We start from the raw sequence: 15,602 nt of genomic DNA on the forward strand, positions 1-15,602 counted from the left end.
AGAGTCAGGTCCATTTCAGAAGGGGGAGTGTTTCCGATTATGTAGATCACATTCAAATATTTACCTCATTCCATCCTTTTGGCTGGGCCCTGCCTTTGAATATTGTGGAAAGGCATCCAGGGCTCCTTTGCACCGCCTTTAGCGAAGATCTTCTGTGCTTAAAGCCTGCTCTTTGCTGGCAGTGGGAACCCCTGGGCACAACCTGTGGGATTGCCTCTCAGTTGTGGTACTTGAAGCGAATCAGTACGTGGCAAGGAATGTCAGTGCTCTTCCAGGAAAAATCCGAGCCTGTTAGCACTGGAAGGGACCCCAGCCCTCATCAATCCCAACCGGCTCATTTTACTGATATGGAAACTGAGGTCCAGAGCCACAGACTGACTTGCCCCAAATCAGAAAGTGAGTAACAGCAGACTTGGGACCAGAACACAGGGGCCAGTCCAGGGTTTCCCACGAGCCTTCCCTTCCCTCTTCTTTCATCTTTCTGCGGTTCCTATTGCTGCTGTACTTCTTTTCTTAAAAGTACATTTCAAATGGAGTCTTCTTAGCATGGATCCCATGTTAGGTAGATATCGTTCTGTGAATGTTTTCCTGTCTCATATGATAAGCTCCAGGTTGGCCTCCACTTGAATGGCAGAAGTGGCAGGGGTAGGCCAAAAAGCAGGGAATTTGAGGGTGATAAAATAATGTGGCTAGAGCATTTGGGGATTCAGGAAGTAGCAGTATATGGTAAAGGTCCAAAGTCCAGAGGGTAAGCTCAGTTGAGCGCTTTCCTCTGAGTTTCACCTAGAGGTATCCGGGGGCCAGTGACTCTCAAACCAGAGGATGCATGCAAATCACTGGGGAAGCTTGTTTAAAATACATATTCCTGGGCCCCACCCCAGAGGTTTTTATTCCCTAGGTTTGGTGTGGGATCCAAGAATCTGCATGTCTCAGATAGACGTGAGGTTGATTATGTTGTGGGTACCTTGTGGGTCACACATGGAGAAACAACACAGGACTAGGGCTAGGAGGACGAGGGTATCTCTGTGTTCGTCTCCAGTGTTTGAGTCAGAGTATATACTCAGTACCATAGTGAGCGGATATAGTGGAGTTTGATGTATTTGAGATCATTTACTGTCAGGATTCACCAACTGGGAGGACACAGGTATTGAGAGAGGGCCTGAGGGCCTGGCAGACAGAGCTGGAATTGGCAGGGCAACCAGACTCACACTTGCTTAGCTTTTGGGTGACTGTATGTCAGTGGATTTTCCTCTAGGGCACATGCTTTAGCTCAGGCTTGATATTTCTCTTTCCACACATCTCTCTCTCTCTACCTTAACCTCCACTCACTCCTCCCCCTGTTATGGCTTTGTGCAAATGCATCCTTTTAACTGTTCCTGAAATGCATTGGTGAACTCCCTTATATATAAACTACTTTGTGGGAGATTCTGACACAGTGGTCAAGGCTGAGCATGTTTCACTCCAGTCCAGTCTCCCGTATTTGTGAGATTCTCATATTCATTGTGCAGCTGCCGGCCTTGACATTATGCTGAGAGGAAAGATTAGGCGCTTTCGCAGTCTGTGTTGTGTCAGAGACAAGATAGGTGGTTAAGATGTAAGGTTGAATTGGTGTCTCTGAGAAACCATCGTGGAGGTCCTTAATTGAGATCTGGTTTGAGTTTGGAGCTTCTTTATCAAGACGCACCACGTCCCCATGTTCCTGCACAGGTAACAGATGTCCTAGCGGAGCTGCCACTTCTGTGTGCCTGCTATCATGTGCTCTTGGAGTTCCAAAACTTTGCTCTCTGGGCTCAAACTCCAAGGTGTGTTTTTGTAATGTTTGCTTTAGGGTGTTGACTTGTTATGTGGCTAAAACGAAACCTCCTTTTCCCAGTCTCTTCTAGAATGAGACTTCAGAATGTCAGACTTTGCATGTGACTCGCTTTCTATGAAGAACAGATGGTGGGTTTAATTTTGTAGAAAGAAAATTAGAAATCAGTGAAATCTTACATGATTTCACATTAGTACCAAAACCAAATACATTGAAAACATTTAGAGCTGTTCCTAGCTAGCTATGGATTTACTGGTGGTGATGAGAAATTCCCAGAGCTTTCTGTGAGGACGACTACCACCAACTCTTGGTCTGTTCTGTGCCTCCCCCAACCCCCAGCAGTCTGTTCTGAATCTTTCTCCACTTAATCTATTTATTTTTATTTATTGAGCAAGCAATATCGTAACCATGACTGAACTTTTTTAAATTACAAGAAAACTAACCCGGGGACCAGCTTCAGGAACAGAGCGTATGTTTTCATTTTTCCACGTTCCCTTCCAGGCTTTGTTCACATGCTACAGAATCTTTACATTATTATAATCATGGTATAGTTACAAGTTTGTATTTGGCATTTTTCACTTAGTATTATATTACGGGACTCTTTCCGCATTGCTCTGTATTATTCATGATTATGCTATTTCATTGAGTCATGAAGCTCCAGTGTATTTGACCACCCTTCTATTTTAGTCACATATGTTCGTCTTCCTTAAAAAGATGCTGATGGAATAAAACACAGCCACAATAGCTCAGATTGTTGCTTTTCCAACTCCTCTAAGCCCATTTGCTGTCTGTCCCTGTGATCCTCCTATTCACTTAGCCCATCATGTTTCATGGAGACCTTGGTTCTCTCGTTACGCTGACTGTGGTCAACTGTTGTCTCCATATGAATCCTCCAGCCCTGGACCCCCTTAATCCCAAGGCTTCTGCCAAGTCAGGACCACCTTTGGTCATTCCAGTCATTGCTTCCTCTCCAAGTCCTGTGCCAAAGGCAGACCCAGCTTATTTCACACTGTCTTTGTTACCACACTTTATCCATATATTTTAATATTTGCACTCATTTAGATACCATTTAGTGTTCTTCACTGCAAGCCACAGAAACTAACGTAAGCAATGGGAAATGTATTGGAACCAGCCTAGGAAGCAGGTGGGCATTGAGACACTCCAGAGAGCAGCAAGAATGGTCTCAGAGCATAAGCAGTGAGGTCAGGACGAAGGACCCAAAGCCATTTGCAGTCTCTCAGCCACTTTACTGGCGATTCAAATTCCAGGGAGTGTTCTGTTGGCTCACATTGCTTACCTTGGCTTCAGCTGACAGACATTCCTATCACACTTCATCCAGTGTGGAGGGATGATTTCCTAGAGGACCCAGGGAAAGGGGAATGATTGCCAGGCTGCCCTACACACACATCCTACCATCAGTATACATTTACAAAAACATCCCTGCCTAACAGTAACTTTCATACAACAGGTTCCACAGTGTTGTTAGTTACAGCGTCCATCTCCAAACCCAAAATCTCTGGGGGATTTTAATCCCCACTCCAGTTCTACTACAACCTCTTCTTTTGCACTGCCCGAGTTAAATAGGGATGTGACTAACGTGATTCTCCTACTTCCTTGAATACCTTCCTTTTTTTCTGTTCCCTGGCTCATGCCCCACAGTGACTATTTAGAAAAGCATAATATCAAGCAGTCATTTTTCTACGAGGAAGGGGGCTGTTAGAAGGTTTGGAGGATTTTATCCAAAGTACACATTTCCCTTGATCCTAGGCAAGACATATTATAACCTCTGGGGAAAAGGCATGGCATGGTATGTGTACTTTGAAAAGTCTTCTCTTTTAATTCTGTTATCTTGCCTCTACATCCACCCTGCCTCTGTTCTTTAAAACCTCCAGTGGAATGGAGAGATCACCAATTTTATTTGAGGGCTGGATCTGCTTCTTACACATTATAAAACTTTTGATGGGTGATGTCAGTTCTTCCAGTGAAGGGACAAAATTAGAGGTCTTCTGTGCTCCTCCTCGGTGACTGGTAGTGTGTTTGACGCTTTACCTCATTACTTCATTTCATCTACCCAACAACACCATCAGAGCTGCATTACAGTCAATCCTTGGATACGTGGGGGATTGGTTCCAGGACCCCCAGGGATACCAAAACCTGCAGATGCTCAAGTCCCTTATATAAAATGTCATGGTATTTGTGTATAACCTATGGGCATCCTCCCATATACTTTAAATCATGTCTGGATTACTCATAATACCTAATACAATGTAAATGCTATATAAATAGTTCTAAACACAATGTAAATGTTATGTAAATAGTTTCCAAGTCAAGGCAAAATCAAGTTTCACTTTTTGGAACTCTGGTATTTTTTTTTTCTTAATATTTTCAATCCAAGGTTGGTTGAGTCTACAGATGTGGAACCCGCAGATACCGAGGGCCAACTGTATTTTCTTTCTTATGTGTATTTTCCAAACCCATGCTTCATCCACTAGGGCACTCTGAACCTCAGTGACCGTATCTGCAAAATGGAAGTAAAAATCCTTGAAATGAATCTTGTGAATATCAGACGGAGAGCTTACGTGAAACCAGTTCAGGCAAAGAAAGGAAATTTTTGCTCATCCTAATTACACCTTCTTTCTGTAATCTTCCAGTTCGTCTCTCTCCTTCTTTCAGTGGCAGATCTTACCTCTTTCCTAGAAGGCTGAAGCCATCCAATGTGAACTTCATCACCCACTCCTTCCCTTACAGCAGAATATTGCTTTTCATAACAGAAGATCAAATATCAATAATTATTTGTTTCAACCTAGTGATATCTGTAAATAGGTCTATTCTCTAATACTGTTCTACTTCTTGGTATTTTTTTCACTAATTAATATATTATGGAGGGTAGTCCAATTTAACAGGTATAAATCTATCAATACCTCATTCTAACAGGTAAGTTGTAATCCATTGCTTGGATGGATTAGATTTGGGAGGATTTAACCAAGCTCCTATTCATGGGCATTTAGGTTGTTTCCAGATTTTTTTGGTTTTGTTCTTACAAAAAGTAATGCAATAAAAGTTTTTCTATATACAGCGTCATGCACCGGTTTTGAGTGTACCTATAGGGTGACCTACTGAAAGTAGAGCTGCTGGTCTAAAGGGTATGTACATTTCAAATTTGGTAGGTATTGCAAAGTTCCCTCCAAGGAAGCGCCCCAGTTTAGACTCCCATCAGCAGGGAACATTCTTGCCATATCAGTATTGTCAAACTTTATAATCTTTGCTAATATAATAGAGATAAAATGGAATTCTGTTGTTTTCGTTTGCATTTATTTGATTATATGTGACGTTATACAGTTTTCATATATGTATTGTATTTATTTTCCTGCTGTACTAGTCAGCCTGGGCTGCTATAACAAAATACCGTTGACGGGGTGGCTTAAACCACAGGAATTATTTCTCACCGTTCTGGAGGCTGGGAAAAGTCCACGATCCAGGTCCTGCCAGATTTGATTCCACAGTGGGGACTCTTTTCTTGGATTCAAGATGGCTGGCTTTTCACTATGTCCTCACATGGTGGAGAAAGAGAGAGAGTTCTGGTCTTTCTTCCTCTTCTTATAAGGATACGAATCCCATCAGGGGGTCCCATCCACCCGACATCATCTAAACCTAATTAACTCCCAAATGCCCTCCCTCCACATACTATCACGTTGGGGTTAGGGCTTCAAGACGTGAACCTTGAGGGGACACAGACATTCAGTCCATAACAACTGTAAACTCCCCATTCAGAGTAGGTTCCCTTTGAACCTACTTCCATTGGGTTGTTTGTCTTTTTCTTGCTGATTTGTTAGGACTCTTTATAAATGAAAGAAATCAGCAGTTTGGGGGTCATTTGAGAAGTGCTTTGTGTTTTCTGCTTCAGTCTTTACATGTCGTGAGTGTCTTGGGGAAGGGACAACAGGCTGGCAGTTGACATGGCTTTGAGTTTCTATTATTTGTTGGTTTTTGTCTCTCAGCATGATTTATTCTTTGGTTTTGCTGTTTGTCACTGACTAACTGAGGTCCTGTGAGTTAGTCCTAATTTTAGGAATATTATGTCTCAGAACACTTGGAATTTTTCCCATCCTGCCTCACAGAAAACTCCATGACCATCAGAAAAGAGGGAGGGAGGAGGGTCACTAGGAGGACTGGGAAGGCGTAGAGGGCGGATGGGAGGTTGATGGAACTGGGAGGCTGACACACAAAGCTCTCCTCCCTTCATTTTTCTTTGATATTTCTTCCTTTCTTTCTCTGCATTTCCCTCCTTCCTTCCTTTCTGTTTCTCTTTTTTTCCCCTGGCTATGTACTATAAAAATACAATTCTGAAGCATGGGGTTGGATTCCCACCATGGGGACTGAGATGGAATTTCAAGTCACTCACCATAATTCAACTTTATAAATTAGAGAATTCTTATGAATAGAATAGGATGGAATGTGGTTTCATGTTTTCCTTCCCTAGGGAGCCTGCCCAGTTTGGCAATAGGAAACTAAATTAAGGGTGGGATTAGTTCTAGGAAGTGGATTTTTAGGCTAGCTGCATGTCTGAGCCAGATATTATAGACAGTGCCCTAGTTATCTATGTTCATGAGCAATCAGGAAGTGGTGGGTAACTGAAGTCCCCAAATGTGCCAGAAACATACTTCTGCCTTTGTTTGTTTATCCTGAGTATTCTCCTACTAGACTATCAAAGTGGATTTATTACTACTCATTTTACTCTTCTGTTTTCCATCAACAACATAGGCAGGGAGGCAACATGCTGCATGAAAAAAAAAAATGCTAGAGTAGGTGTTAGGAGACCTCAATTTTAGTCCTGTCGGTGCCCCTCACTAGACTGAGACATGGGCAAGTTATACAGCTTCTCAGGGCTCCAGTTTCTTCCTGTAAAAGGGACAAAACTAACCAACCTCCCAGGATGGCTCAGGGGCCCTGTAAAGTGTGACCTGGAGCTCGTGGTGCCTATGTCATAGAGCCCGTCCCCACGCATGTGAGCTGTTTGCACAGTACCCGGCACAGAGAAGGAGCCCAACAAATGGCTGTCTGCTTTTCTTCCTTGTCCTGGAAGTACCAACAGATTGTATTAGTTTCCTAGGGCTGTCGTAGCAAATAACCACAAACTTGGTGGCTTAAAGTAACAGAAATTTATTCCCTCACAATTCTGAAGCCCTGAAGTTCAAAATCACGGTGTTGCGAGGGCTATGCTCCTTCCAGTAACTAGGGGAGAATCCTCCTTGCTTCTTTCAGCTTGCTGTGGCTCCCGGCCTGTGGCTGGAGCACCCCCGTCTCTGCCTCTCTGGTCACATGGCCTTCTCCTCTGTGTCTTCTAAGGACAACTTGTCATTGGATTTAAGGGCCACCCAGGAAGATGATCTCATCTCAAGACGCTTAACCTAATTACATCGACATTGACTCTTTTTCCAAATAAGGCCACATTTACAAGTTCTGGGGGTTAGGGTGTGGACATATACCTTTTGGGGAAGGCCACCATTCAGCCCACCACACATACTCTAGGGATTACTTTATATATCAAGACTATGGCCTGATTTTTTTTACAATCACCCAGCGAATCCACCATCGGTTTGATATTAATCAGGGTATGTCAGGGAGGAGAAAAAAGAACAAAAGCTTGGTTTTTGTTTGCTGTGTTTTGTTTTATATTTATAACCCTTCTCTCCTGGCTTCCCAATTTAGTAGTGATGAGTGGAGTGTATTTGCTATTTGTGCGCCCATCGTCCTGCCTGCTGCTCACATACTGGTGGTCAGGAAACTGCAGCCCTCCTGTCGCGGAACCTTCTGTCCTGCCCTCGCTCCACTGCATCTCCCACTGGCTCCACTCACATGACCCCTGACCTCTCGCCGCCCATAGACTGGCGCCCATAGACTGGCGGGCTGACATCCAGCTCTGGGCTTAAACCTCTGATGAGATGCTTGTTTGCTTCCTGGACTCCTCAGCTCTCTCACTCATCCTTCCAGTAGTCACTCCCTGAACCTTCAGGAACCCAGCTTAAGCTATCAAGGTCATGCAGAGACCCCTCTGTGCCCTGGAATGTATTGAAGGAAGGTGGCCCCAATTAAACAAGTCCCATGGCTTCAAGGTAACTGAGTACCTGGGGGCAAGGACTCTACCCTGGAGCTGAGCCTTGCAGGGCTTTTAGTGACTATAGTACTGTTCCAGTGGTGGCTTACTCTTTCTGAGCTCTCACCTCAGGCTCTTGGGGGGATTTCCTCATCCACACCACCCTCTGAAGTAATCTTAGCTCCATGTCTCATTCCCATGTGCTGTGAAGGAGTTCAGCCTTACTGGGTTTGTTCCACGCAAAGGGGAAGGCAATCCCTGTACCTTCTCACCTCTCAGGGGTATCGTGGGGACAGAGGAGTGTAACTGTGAAAGGTCTTCAAGCTCTTGGACCAAACGATGCTGATGAATCCCGATATCTAAAAAAAAAAAAAAAAAAAAAAGCCAAGGTAATCTGGAGGCAATTATGCATGTCAGATGGAAGCCTGAGGTTCACTGAAAAACCCACATTTTTTTTTTGTATTTTATTTTATTTTTTATACAGCAGGTTCTTATTAGTTATCTATTTTATACATATTGGTGTATATATGTCAATCACAATCTCCCAATTTGTCCCATCACCACCACCACCCCCCCCTGCCACTTTCCCCCCTTGGTGTCCATACCTTTGTTCTCTACATCTCTGTCTCTGTTTCTGCCTTGCAAACCGGTTCATCTGTACCATTTTTCTAGATTCCACATATATGCGTTAATATACGATATTTGGAAAAACCCACATTTTTTAAGGAAAGTCATAGTGTTACTCGGTGTCCCAAGGGTAGGAAGGACATTCCAGGGGAAGGATCCAGAAGCGCTAGAGCAGCTGTCTGCTGGGGGGAGAGCACGCAGTGCTGGAGCTGCAGGTATTGGAGGCTGGGGAGACTCGAGTCCAAACTCTCCTGCAGCCACATGACTAGGGTAGTTAACAGGTCTGTGAACCTCAGGTGGGAAACCTCATCTCTGAAAGGTGAGAATGGTTGTAACCAGGGCTGCTGTGAGGACTAGAAATTACACGTGTTATCTGGTACCAAGTGGGTGCCTGAATAATTACAGCTCTTTTACCATGATTCTTCCTCTGAGGACTTCTCAAGCCCCACCCCACCCAGACAGGCAGCCAGTCCCCCCCGGGGAGCCTCCCTAGGCTTGTCCTAGCTACATAAAGCTCTTTGCTACTGGGCCAGGACATTCGTGCAACCTGGGGTGCTTTTCTCCTTGTCCTCAGGACCTAGCTCAACACTGGTATATACCTGGTGCTCAGAGCCTGTCTGCATCATGAAGGAACACAGTGTACCCACGCTTAGCAACCTGCTTGGCATGGTAGATCTCTGTGAAATGACCAGTTAAGTGAATGGGGGTGTAGAGTCACCCTCGGGATAGAGCTTTAAAACTTTCTGATGTTGTTAATCTCCTGATTCATCTTGGAAGCAGGAAAGGTTATCATTATGAATTTAACAAGTATGTGTTTAGTGCCAGCTCTCTGCTTTGCACGTGGACATCCTGACTTAAATCTCTTTACAGCCCTGTGAAGTAGGTACGTACCATCCCTCTTTAGAACACAGAGCGCTTCAGAAACCTCCCAGTCACACTGATAGAAGAGGTGGCAGGGGTGTGACTTAAGGCATCTGGTTCTAGAGCAGGGAAACCCTGGAGTTGTGTTGCCTTTACTGCATGGAGACACTGGGACGTGGCCTCCTCAGCAGCTTAAGGGAAGCCCTGTCCTTCTAGCCTGGACCCGAAGGACCAGAAGGGTAAGCCTCAGTTAGGAGGTGAGGGTACCACACTGAGCTCTCCAAGGCCATGGCCCCCAAAGCCAGGACCACATACAAATTTTGCTGAGCCCTATGCACTCCGGCCTTTGTGTGTCTCTTCCTTTATTAAAATATATGTATGTGTATATATATATATATACACACACACACACACACACATATGTATATATGTGTATCTATATGTATACACATATGCTATATATACTCATTCATTCTATTTTACGACTGCATCTGCGTCTGTATGAAAACGAGTATAACCCAGGCTGGATTCTATTTTGTTTCTCAGATTTTAACACAGGCCCTGTGCCAACTTGTGCCTAACGGATAAGCCTTTCGGGTTATCCAGAGCCTCTGAGAGTGAAGCAGGAGCGGATGTTGCGGACCCCTAACCGGCCTCTGTCTCCACAGGTCCCGCAGCGGATGGCGGTGGCCGAGGGCGCTCCCGAGGACGGCGGCGGCGGCGCCCCGGGCGTGTGGGGCGCGTGGGGCCCCTGGTCCGCCTGCTCGCGCAGCTGCAGCGGCGGCGTGATGGAGCAGACGCGACCCTGCCTGCCCGGCTCGTACCGCGCACGCGGCGGACCGCCGCCCGGAGCCCCCGCGCGCGCCTTCGCAGGCCACGTGGTGTCAGCCGTGCGTACGTCGGTGCCGCTTCACAGGAGCCGCGAGGAGACACGCGCCCCCGCCAGCCTCAACTCCAGCCGCCAGGGTCCGGCGCAGCGAGGTAGCCGGCACCCGCAGGCCCGGGGCCGCGAACCTACGGCGGAGAGAAGGTACAGGCCCTCCCGGTCCCCGCGCGCCCGCCCGCCACCATCCCTGTCCCTGTCCCTGTCCCTGTCCCAGCCCGGATGTGCCGCGCGCGCTTCTCTTCATCCTAGATTGCGCGGTTAATGCCTTGCTTCTGCCAGAGGGGGAGGAATTCTTGGCTCCACAGATCTCCTTCCATCCTTTGATTTATTTTGCAGCCTTTTAAAGCGTTGAGGCCACTCCCACCCCCTCTGTGATTCTGAATTGCCTTCTAAGTGAAGCTGAATTTCAGAATGCCCTTAGGCTCAACCTTAGGGAGGCCCTGCGGAGGGTTGAAAGAAAGAGCTACCTGGAGCCGGGAGACGTCTGTCCTAGTGCTCTGCTAGTGTTGGGGGAAAGGGAGATTCCTGGCCGCAGGACGTGTGGATTTGAGCTGAGGACACAAAACAAGGGGCCTCTTAACCCAAGAGCTGACATGAGTTTGGAATCCTTGAACAAGTTAAGTGTCTGGAGTCTAACTTGCTCCCAGGCTGTAGGTTTCAGGATTCTATGAACTTTTATACAAAGTTTCTCCAAAGTATTTTGAGTGAACACACAACTTAGAGGATATGTCTAATTAAAGACCTGGACATATTTTGTAGTCTTAATAAAATATGAACCTCAGAAACGGCATACTGGCATCAGAATAGTTGTATAGCTCTCAAAAGCCTCGGGTGGCTAGGCTAGCATAAATATGCCAAAGTAGACAGTGCCCATGGAAAGGTAGGAATATAGAGGCTGGGAAGAGCTTGTCAGTGAATTAATCAACCAACATTGACAGATTATTCAGCATCCATTCAGCAGTATCTGTTGGGCGCCCGAAGTCCATGATAGATTCTGAGAGAATATTCATATGAAAGCAGTAACAATAACAACAAACATTTACAGGAAGAACAAAAAGTGTAAGCTATGCTCGCTGTGCTTAAGAAATACATAATTTAGTGGCTAAGCCCAGTTAATGCCCATCCCAAGCAGGGCACGAACATATCAGGTGGGCGGCCTTGCAGTTCAGACATTAGCACCGATGGCCACCCTTCCCCACTGTGGCTAAAGCTGCCTGAATCCTTCTCAGCTGCCAGCCACCTGGAGGTGGAGAGGAGGTGCAACCCATCCACCCTTGCCAGCCACACACACTCTCTTGACCTGGTCATTGGGAGTTTGGAGAGAGAGGATCATTTCACAGAGAAGGTGCTTTGGCCGAATTCTGAATGATAAGTCAAATCTGAGTTGATAGAAGGGAGAGTTCTGAGGACTGGTATGTCATGTCAGTGGGTTAGAATAAAAGAGAGACCAGCTGGGAGAGGATGATTCCTTCTTTCTCTCTTCCTGCGTATAGACCTGAGGACCCTCCAACGTCGCTCTGGGACTGAGGGGCTGCTACTTCTAAAGCCAAGGGTTTGACATGTGTTTTCTCTCTTCATCCTGACCACAACCCCATAATAACATAGCTCCCCAGTCCCTTATCTGAAATGCTTATGGCCAGTGCATTTTAGAATTCAGAACTTTTCAGAGTTTAGAAAGGTAATGTTAGGGCATGTTTCACGTGTTAATGACATTCGTTCCGTGGCGTGGGGCAGCGTCCCATCATCAAACACCTTATTACTGCTGCAGTGAAACATACGAATGTTCACATCAGCTAGGATAAAATAAAAGACCATAAAAAGCTTTATGTCTGTTAAGGTGAGGTTTGCTGCCCAATTAGTTTTGCCACCAAACTGAGAAAAATGTAAGAAGAAAAGGAAAGACGAGGGACTTCCCAGGTGGTCCAGTGGTAAAGAATTCGCCTTCTAATGCAGGGGACGCGGGTTTGATCCCTGGTTGGGGCTCTAAGATCCCACATGCTGCGGGCATCTAAGCCCACACGCCGCAACTATTGAGCTCCTGCGCCTCAACTAGAGAGCCCGTGTGTTGCAAACTATAGAGCCCACACACCCTGGAGCCAGTGCGCCACAGCTAGAGAGAGAGAAAACCTGCACGCTGCAACTAGAGAGAAGCCCGAGTCCGCAACGAAGAGACCGCATGCTGTAAGGAAAGATCCTGCATGCCTCAACAAAGATCCCGTGTGCCACAACTAAGACCCGACACAGCCAAAAAGATAAGGAAAATAAATAAATTTAAAAAATAAATATTAAGAAAAAGAAAGACAAAAACTTGGTTTTCAAAACTTTTGGTTTCAGAATTGCAGATTTATAACAGCTAAAGTTTATTGAATGCCTATTCTGTACCAGGCACTGTTCTTGTCCCTTTGCACTGACAACCCTATGAGACAGATGCTAATATCATCCGCATTTTAGAGGTGAGGAAACAGAGGCCCAGAGAAGGGGAGTAACTTGCCCAAGGCCACACAGCTAGTCTGCGAAGAGTTAGGATTGGAACCCAGGCAGTCCTGGCTCTAAGGACCTAATGAAGTATTGTTACACGTGAGGCTCTAAGGCCCTAATAGGTTAAATGACTGCTCAGATTCCTAGAGCCATGGGAAAGCTGAGATTTGAAGGTGCTGTTGATTCCCAGATCCCTGGAGTACTAGGGACTTCTCTTCCAGCCTCTGTGGTTGAGAACCAACCTAGGAGAGCTGCCTAGGGAACAGGCTCAAGTTGGCTGCAGGCCTGGGCTGCAGACATTCCAGCCCATGTGTTTTGGCAGCAGGAATTTTTTTTTCTTCTAACTTATTGACAAGGGGCCAGTTACTGTTTACTATGAAGTTCCTACAAGTTTCTATCATGCTCTTGTAATTTGACAGTTTTAGATGAAACACTCCAAATATTAGCCTGGAAGACCTGCACTGCTGACAAATGTCGAGCTCTTCCTGGCTGAGGAAAATCACATTTGCTTATATTTATTAGTCATTAGGAACTTGCATAGTATATGTGACCCCAGAAGACATGTCAGTGTGTTCTCTGGATGGCTGTCTGCCCCACTCTCTGTTTCAGGTTTGAGATTTGAGGCGAAGGCTCTCGGGAACTTAGATGTTTAAGAAACTGTTAGGTTGTGATACTAGGCAACTGAAAACCTAATTGGAGCCAGATAACAAATAAAACAAAATAATTCAACCTTCTAACAAATATTTATTAAGCATCTACTATGTTGTAAGGCCCTGGACAGACAAAAAGGTATAAAAACCAGGTGAGGGATCCTCCAGGCTCTCTCTTACTGACAGGCTAGAGCAGCTGTTTGCAAACTTAACTATTTTTTGAAGCGTAAGAATCCTTTCTGCAAAATCAGCCTTAGGTAGAGGCTCAGTCTGTCACACAGACAAAAGCTGAGCTGCTCTGGTGGAAGCCTCAGAGGCATTGCTATGGCAACCCAGGGTCTAGATCCAAATGCAGCAATGGTTTTCAACCTTGGTTGACCATCAGAATCCTTTGTCCATCTTTTAGAAGTCTTGACACCCTGGTCACATCCCAAGTGAACATCTGGATCTCTAAGGGTTGTGTTTGAAGATCTGTATAATTCCAATCCAGCCAAGGTTGGGAGCCATTGATCTGGAAGTACCTCTTTGGAACCTCAAGGTTCTGTGGAAAGTAATTTGGGAATCAGTCTTGTCCAGCAGAATTTTCCAGCTTTGGCGAGAATGTATCAGAGTCACTTGCAGTGGGGTGGGGAAGCTTGTTAAAAGTAGAGTTGCCCAGTCTCCACTATCTCCCCTGCCTGATGGGGATTCTGTTCAGTAGATTTGTACTGTGACCTGGGTAGCTTTATTTTAAATGATTCTGATACGCTCCAGAGTTTGAGAACCACTGCTCTAGAAGGTTGGAAAAGGCATGTGTGTAAATGCCTTCCGGATAAGGCAGGGGGCTGAAATAGTAATCGTAATGATAATGGCTACCGTTTTGGATCCGTCTCATGTACAGGCACTATGTCAAATGCACTGTAACGTTTACAGTTCACACAGCCCTATGAGGCCGATGCGGTTATTCACATTTTACAGGTGAGGAAGCAGACTCGGAGGAATGAAGTGACTCACTCAAGATCACCCACTTCAGAAGCAACAGAACCAGAGTTTGAAGTAGGTCTGTCAGAGTCCAGCACTAAAGTTCTTTTCTCTGAAATGAGTATTTTTGAAAAGGGTATTTTGAAAGTGAGGCTGCTCACTTCCAGCAGGTGTGGTCCGGAAAAGCTGCTCGGAGGTTGGATAGCTTGAGACATGTCTTGAAAAGTGGATGAGATTTGGTAGTCAAGGTTTACAATGAACTGCATCTCTTCCTTGCGTTGTTCAGCTCTCTTACCCAGGGAAATCTTTGCATCTAGTCCTGGGTACCAGGGCAGTTCAAAAAAAATTGGAAGCCGTGGTCCTTGTCCTTGACAATGAGGTAGTGGATAAGTGGCAAACTCACAAAACACTACAAGGGCCAGAAAACAGTAGACATGTGGCCAGAGTTCAGGAAGATGGGAAATCTTTGTGGGACGGAACAGTCAGGGAATACTGCACAGAACAGGTAGGATTTGAACCTCACCTTGATGAATAAATAGAATTTACTTGGCTGGAATAGATCTGGAAACTTCTTGAGTCCACTTGCTCCCACATCACACTTTTGTCTCATTAAAACACGCACATTCACCCTCTAAAAAACCTTAGAAATCATGTCAGTACTGATTGAAGCTCTCCCAAGGATCCTAAAGTTATTTAACCTCTCTGAACCTCAGGGGCTTCATCTTTCAAATAAGGATAATAATACTATCTATCATATGGGATTGTTGAGTAATTAAATGAAATAATATATTGTCTGGTCCATAGTAGGTGCTCAATAAATTGTAGCTTTAATGCCATTATGAATTTAGAGGCTGAGCGGTAGCGTGTTGGAGAGTTCCAGTTAGAACTCTTATTCTGCAGGGAGGATCAGGTGGAGAACTAAGACCACAGAGGAAGACAGGGAGTCGGGAACTGAGGACTAGTCCAGGAGGGCAGGACTCTGGGCAGCACAGTCTGGGTGCAGCCAGGATCCCAGGGCCTGGGCACCCTTCCCTGTGCCCTTTCCTGATGTAGCCTGCTCGGAAAAGGCCTCCACAAAGGTGGCCTTCCCTGGGATTTCGTCAGAGCAGTGGCAGCCTGGGGAGGCTCAGGCCTGGGGGACTGCAGCCTGCAGGTCTTGGCCAGCAGATTCCAGAAGCATTGCACCAAGTCCTACCTCTCTCCATGTCCAGGGCTGTGTCCCTGGGATGGCTAAAG

The 15,602-nt window shown here is 45.8% G+C and overlaps 1 protein-coding gene across 2 annotated transcripts in view; it reads left to right on the plus strand.

Annotated features, from left to right (window-relative positions):
* The window catches only part of THSD4 (thrombospondin type 1 domain containing 4), a 571,321-nt gene that overhangs the window by 76,491 nt on the left and 479,228 nt on the right, over window positions 1-15,602 (plus strand). For both annotated transcript variants that reach the window (XM_019949134.3, XM_019949138.3), the window contains exon 4: window positions 10,061-10,422. In XM_019949134.3, the coding sequence (XP_019804693.2) occupies window positions 10,061-10,422 (362 nt within the window). The remainder of the gene's footprint in view (window positions 1-10,060; window positions 10,423-15,602) is intronic.

This window comes from Tursiops truncatus, chromosome 2, assembly GCF_011762595.2.
Source record: "Tursiops truncatus isolate mTurTru1 chromosome 2, mTurTru1.mat.Y, whole genome shotgun sequence".
Taxonomy (NCBI): Eukaryota; Metazoa; Chordata; class Mammalia; order Artiodactyla; family Delphinidae; genus Tursiops; species Tursiops truncatus.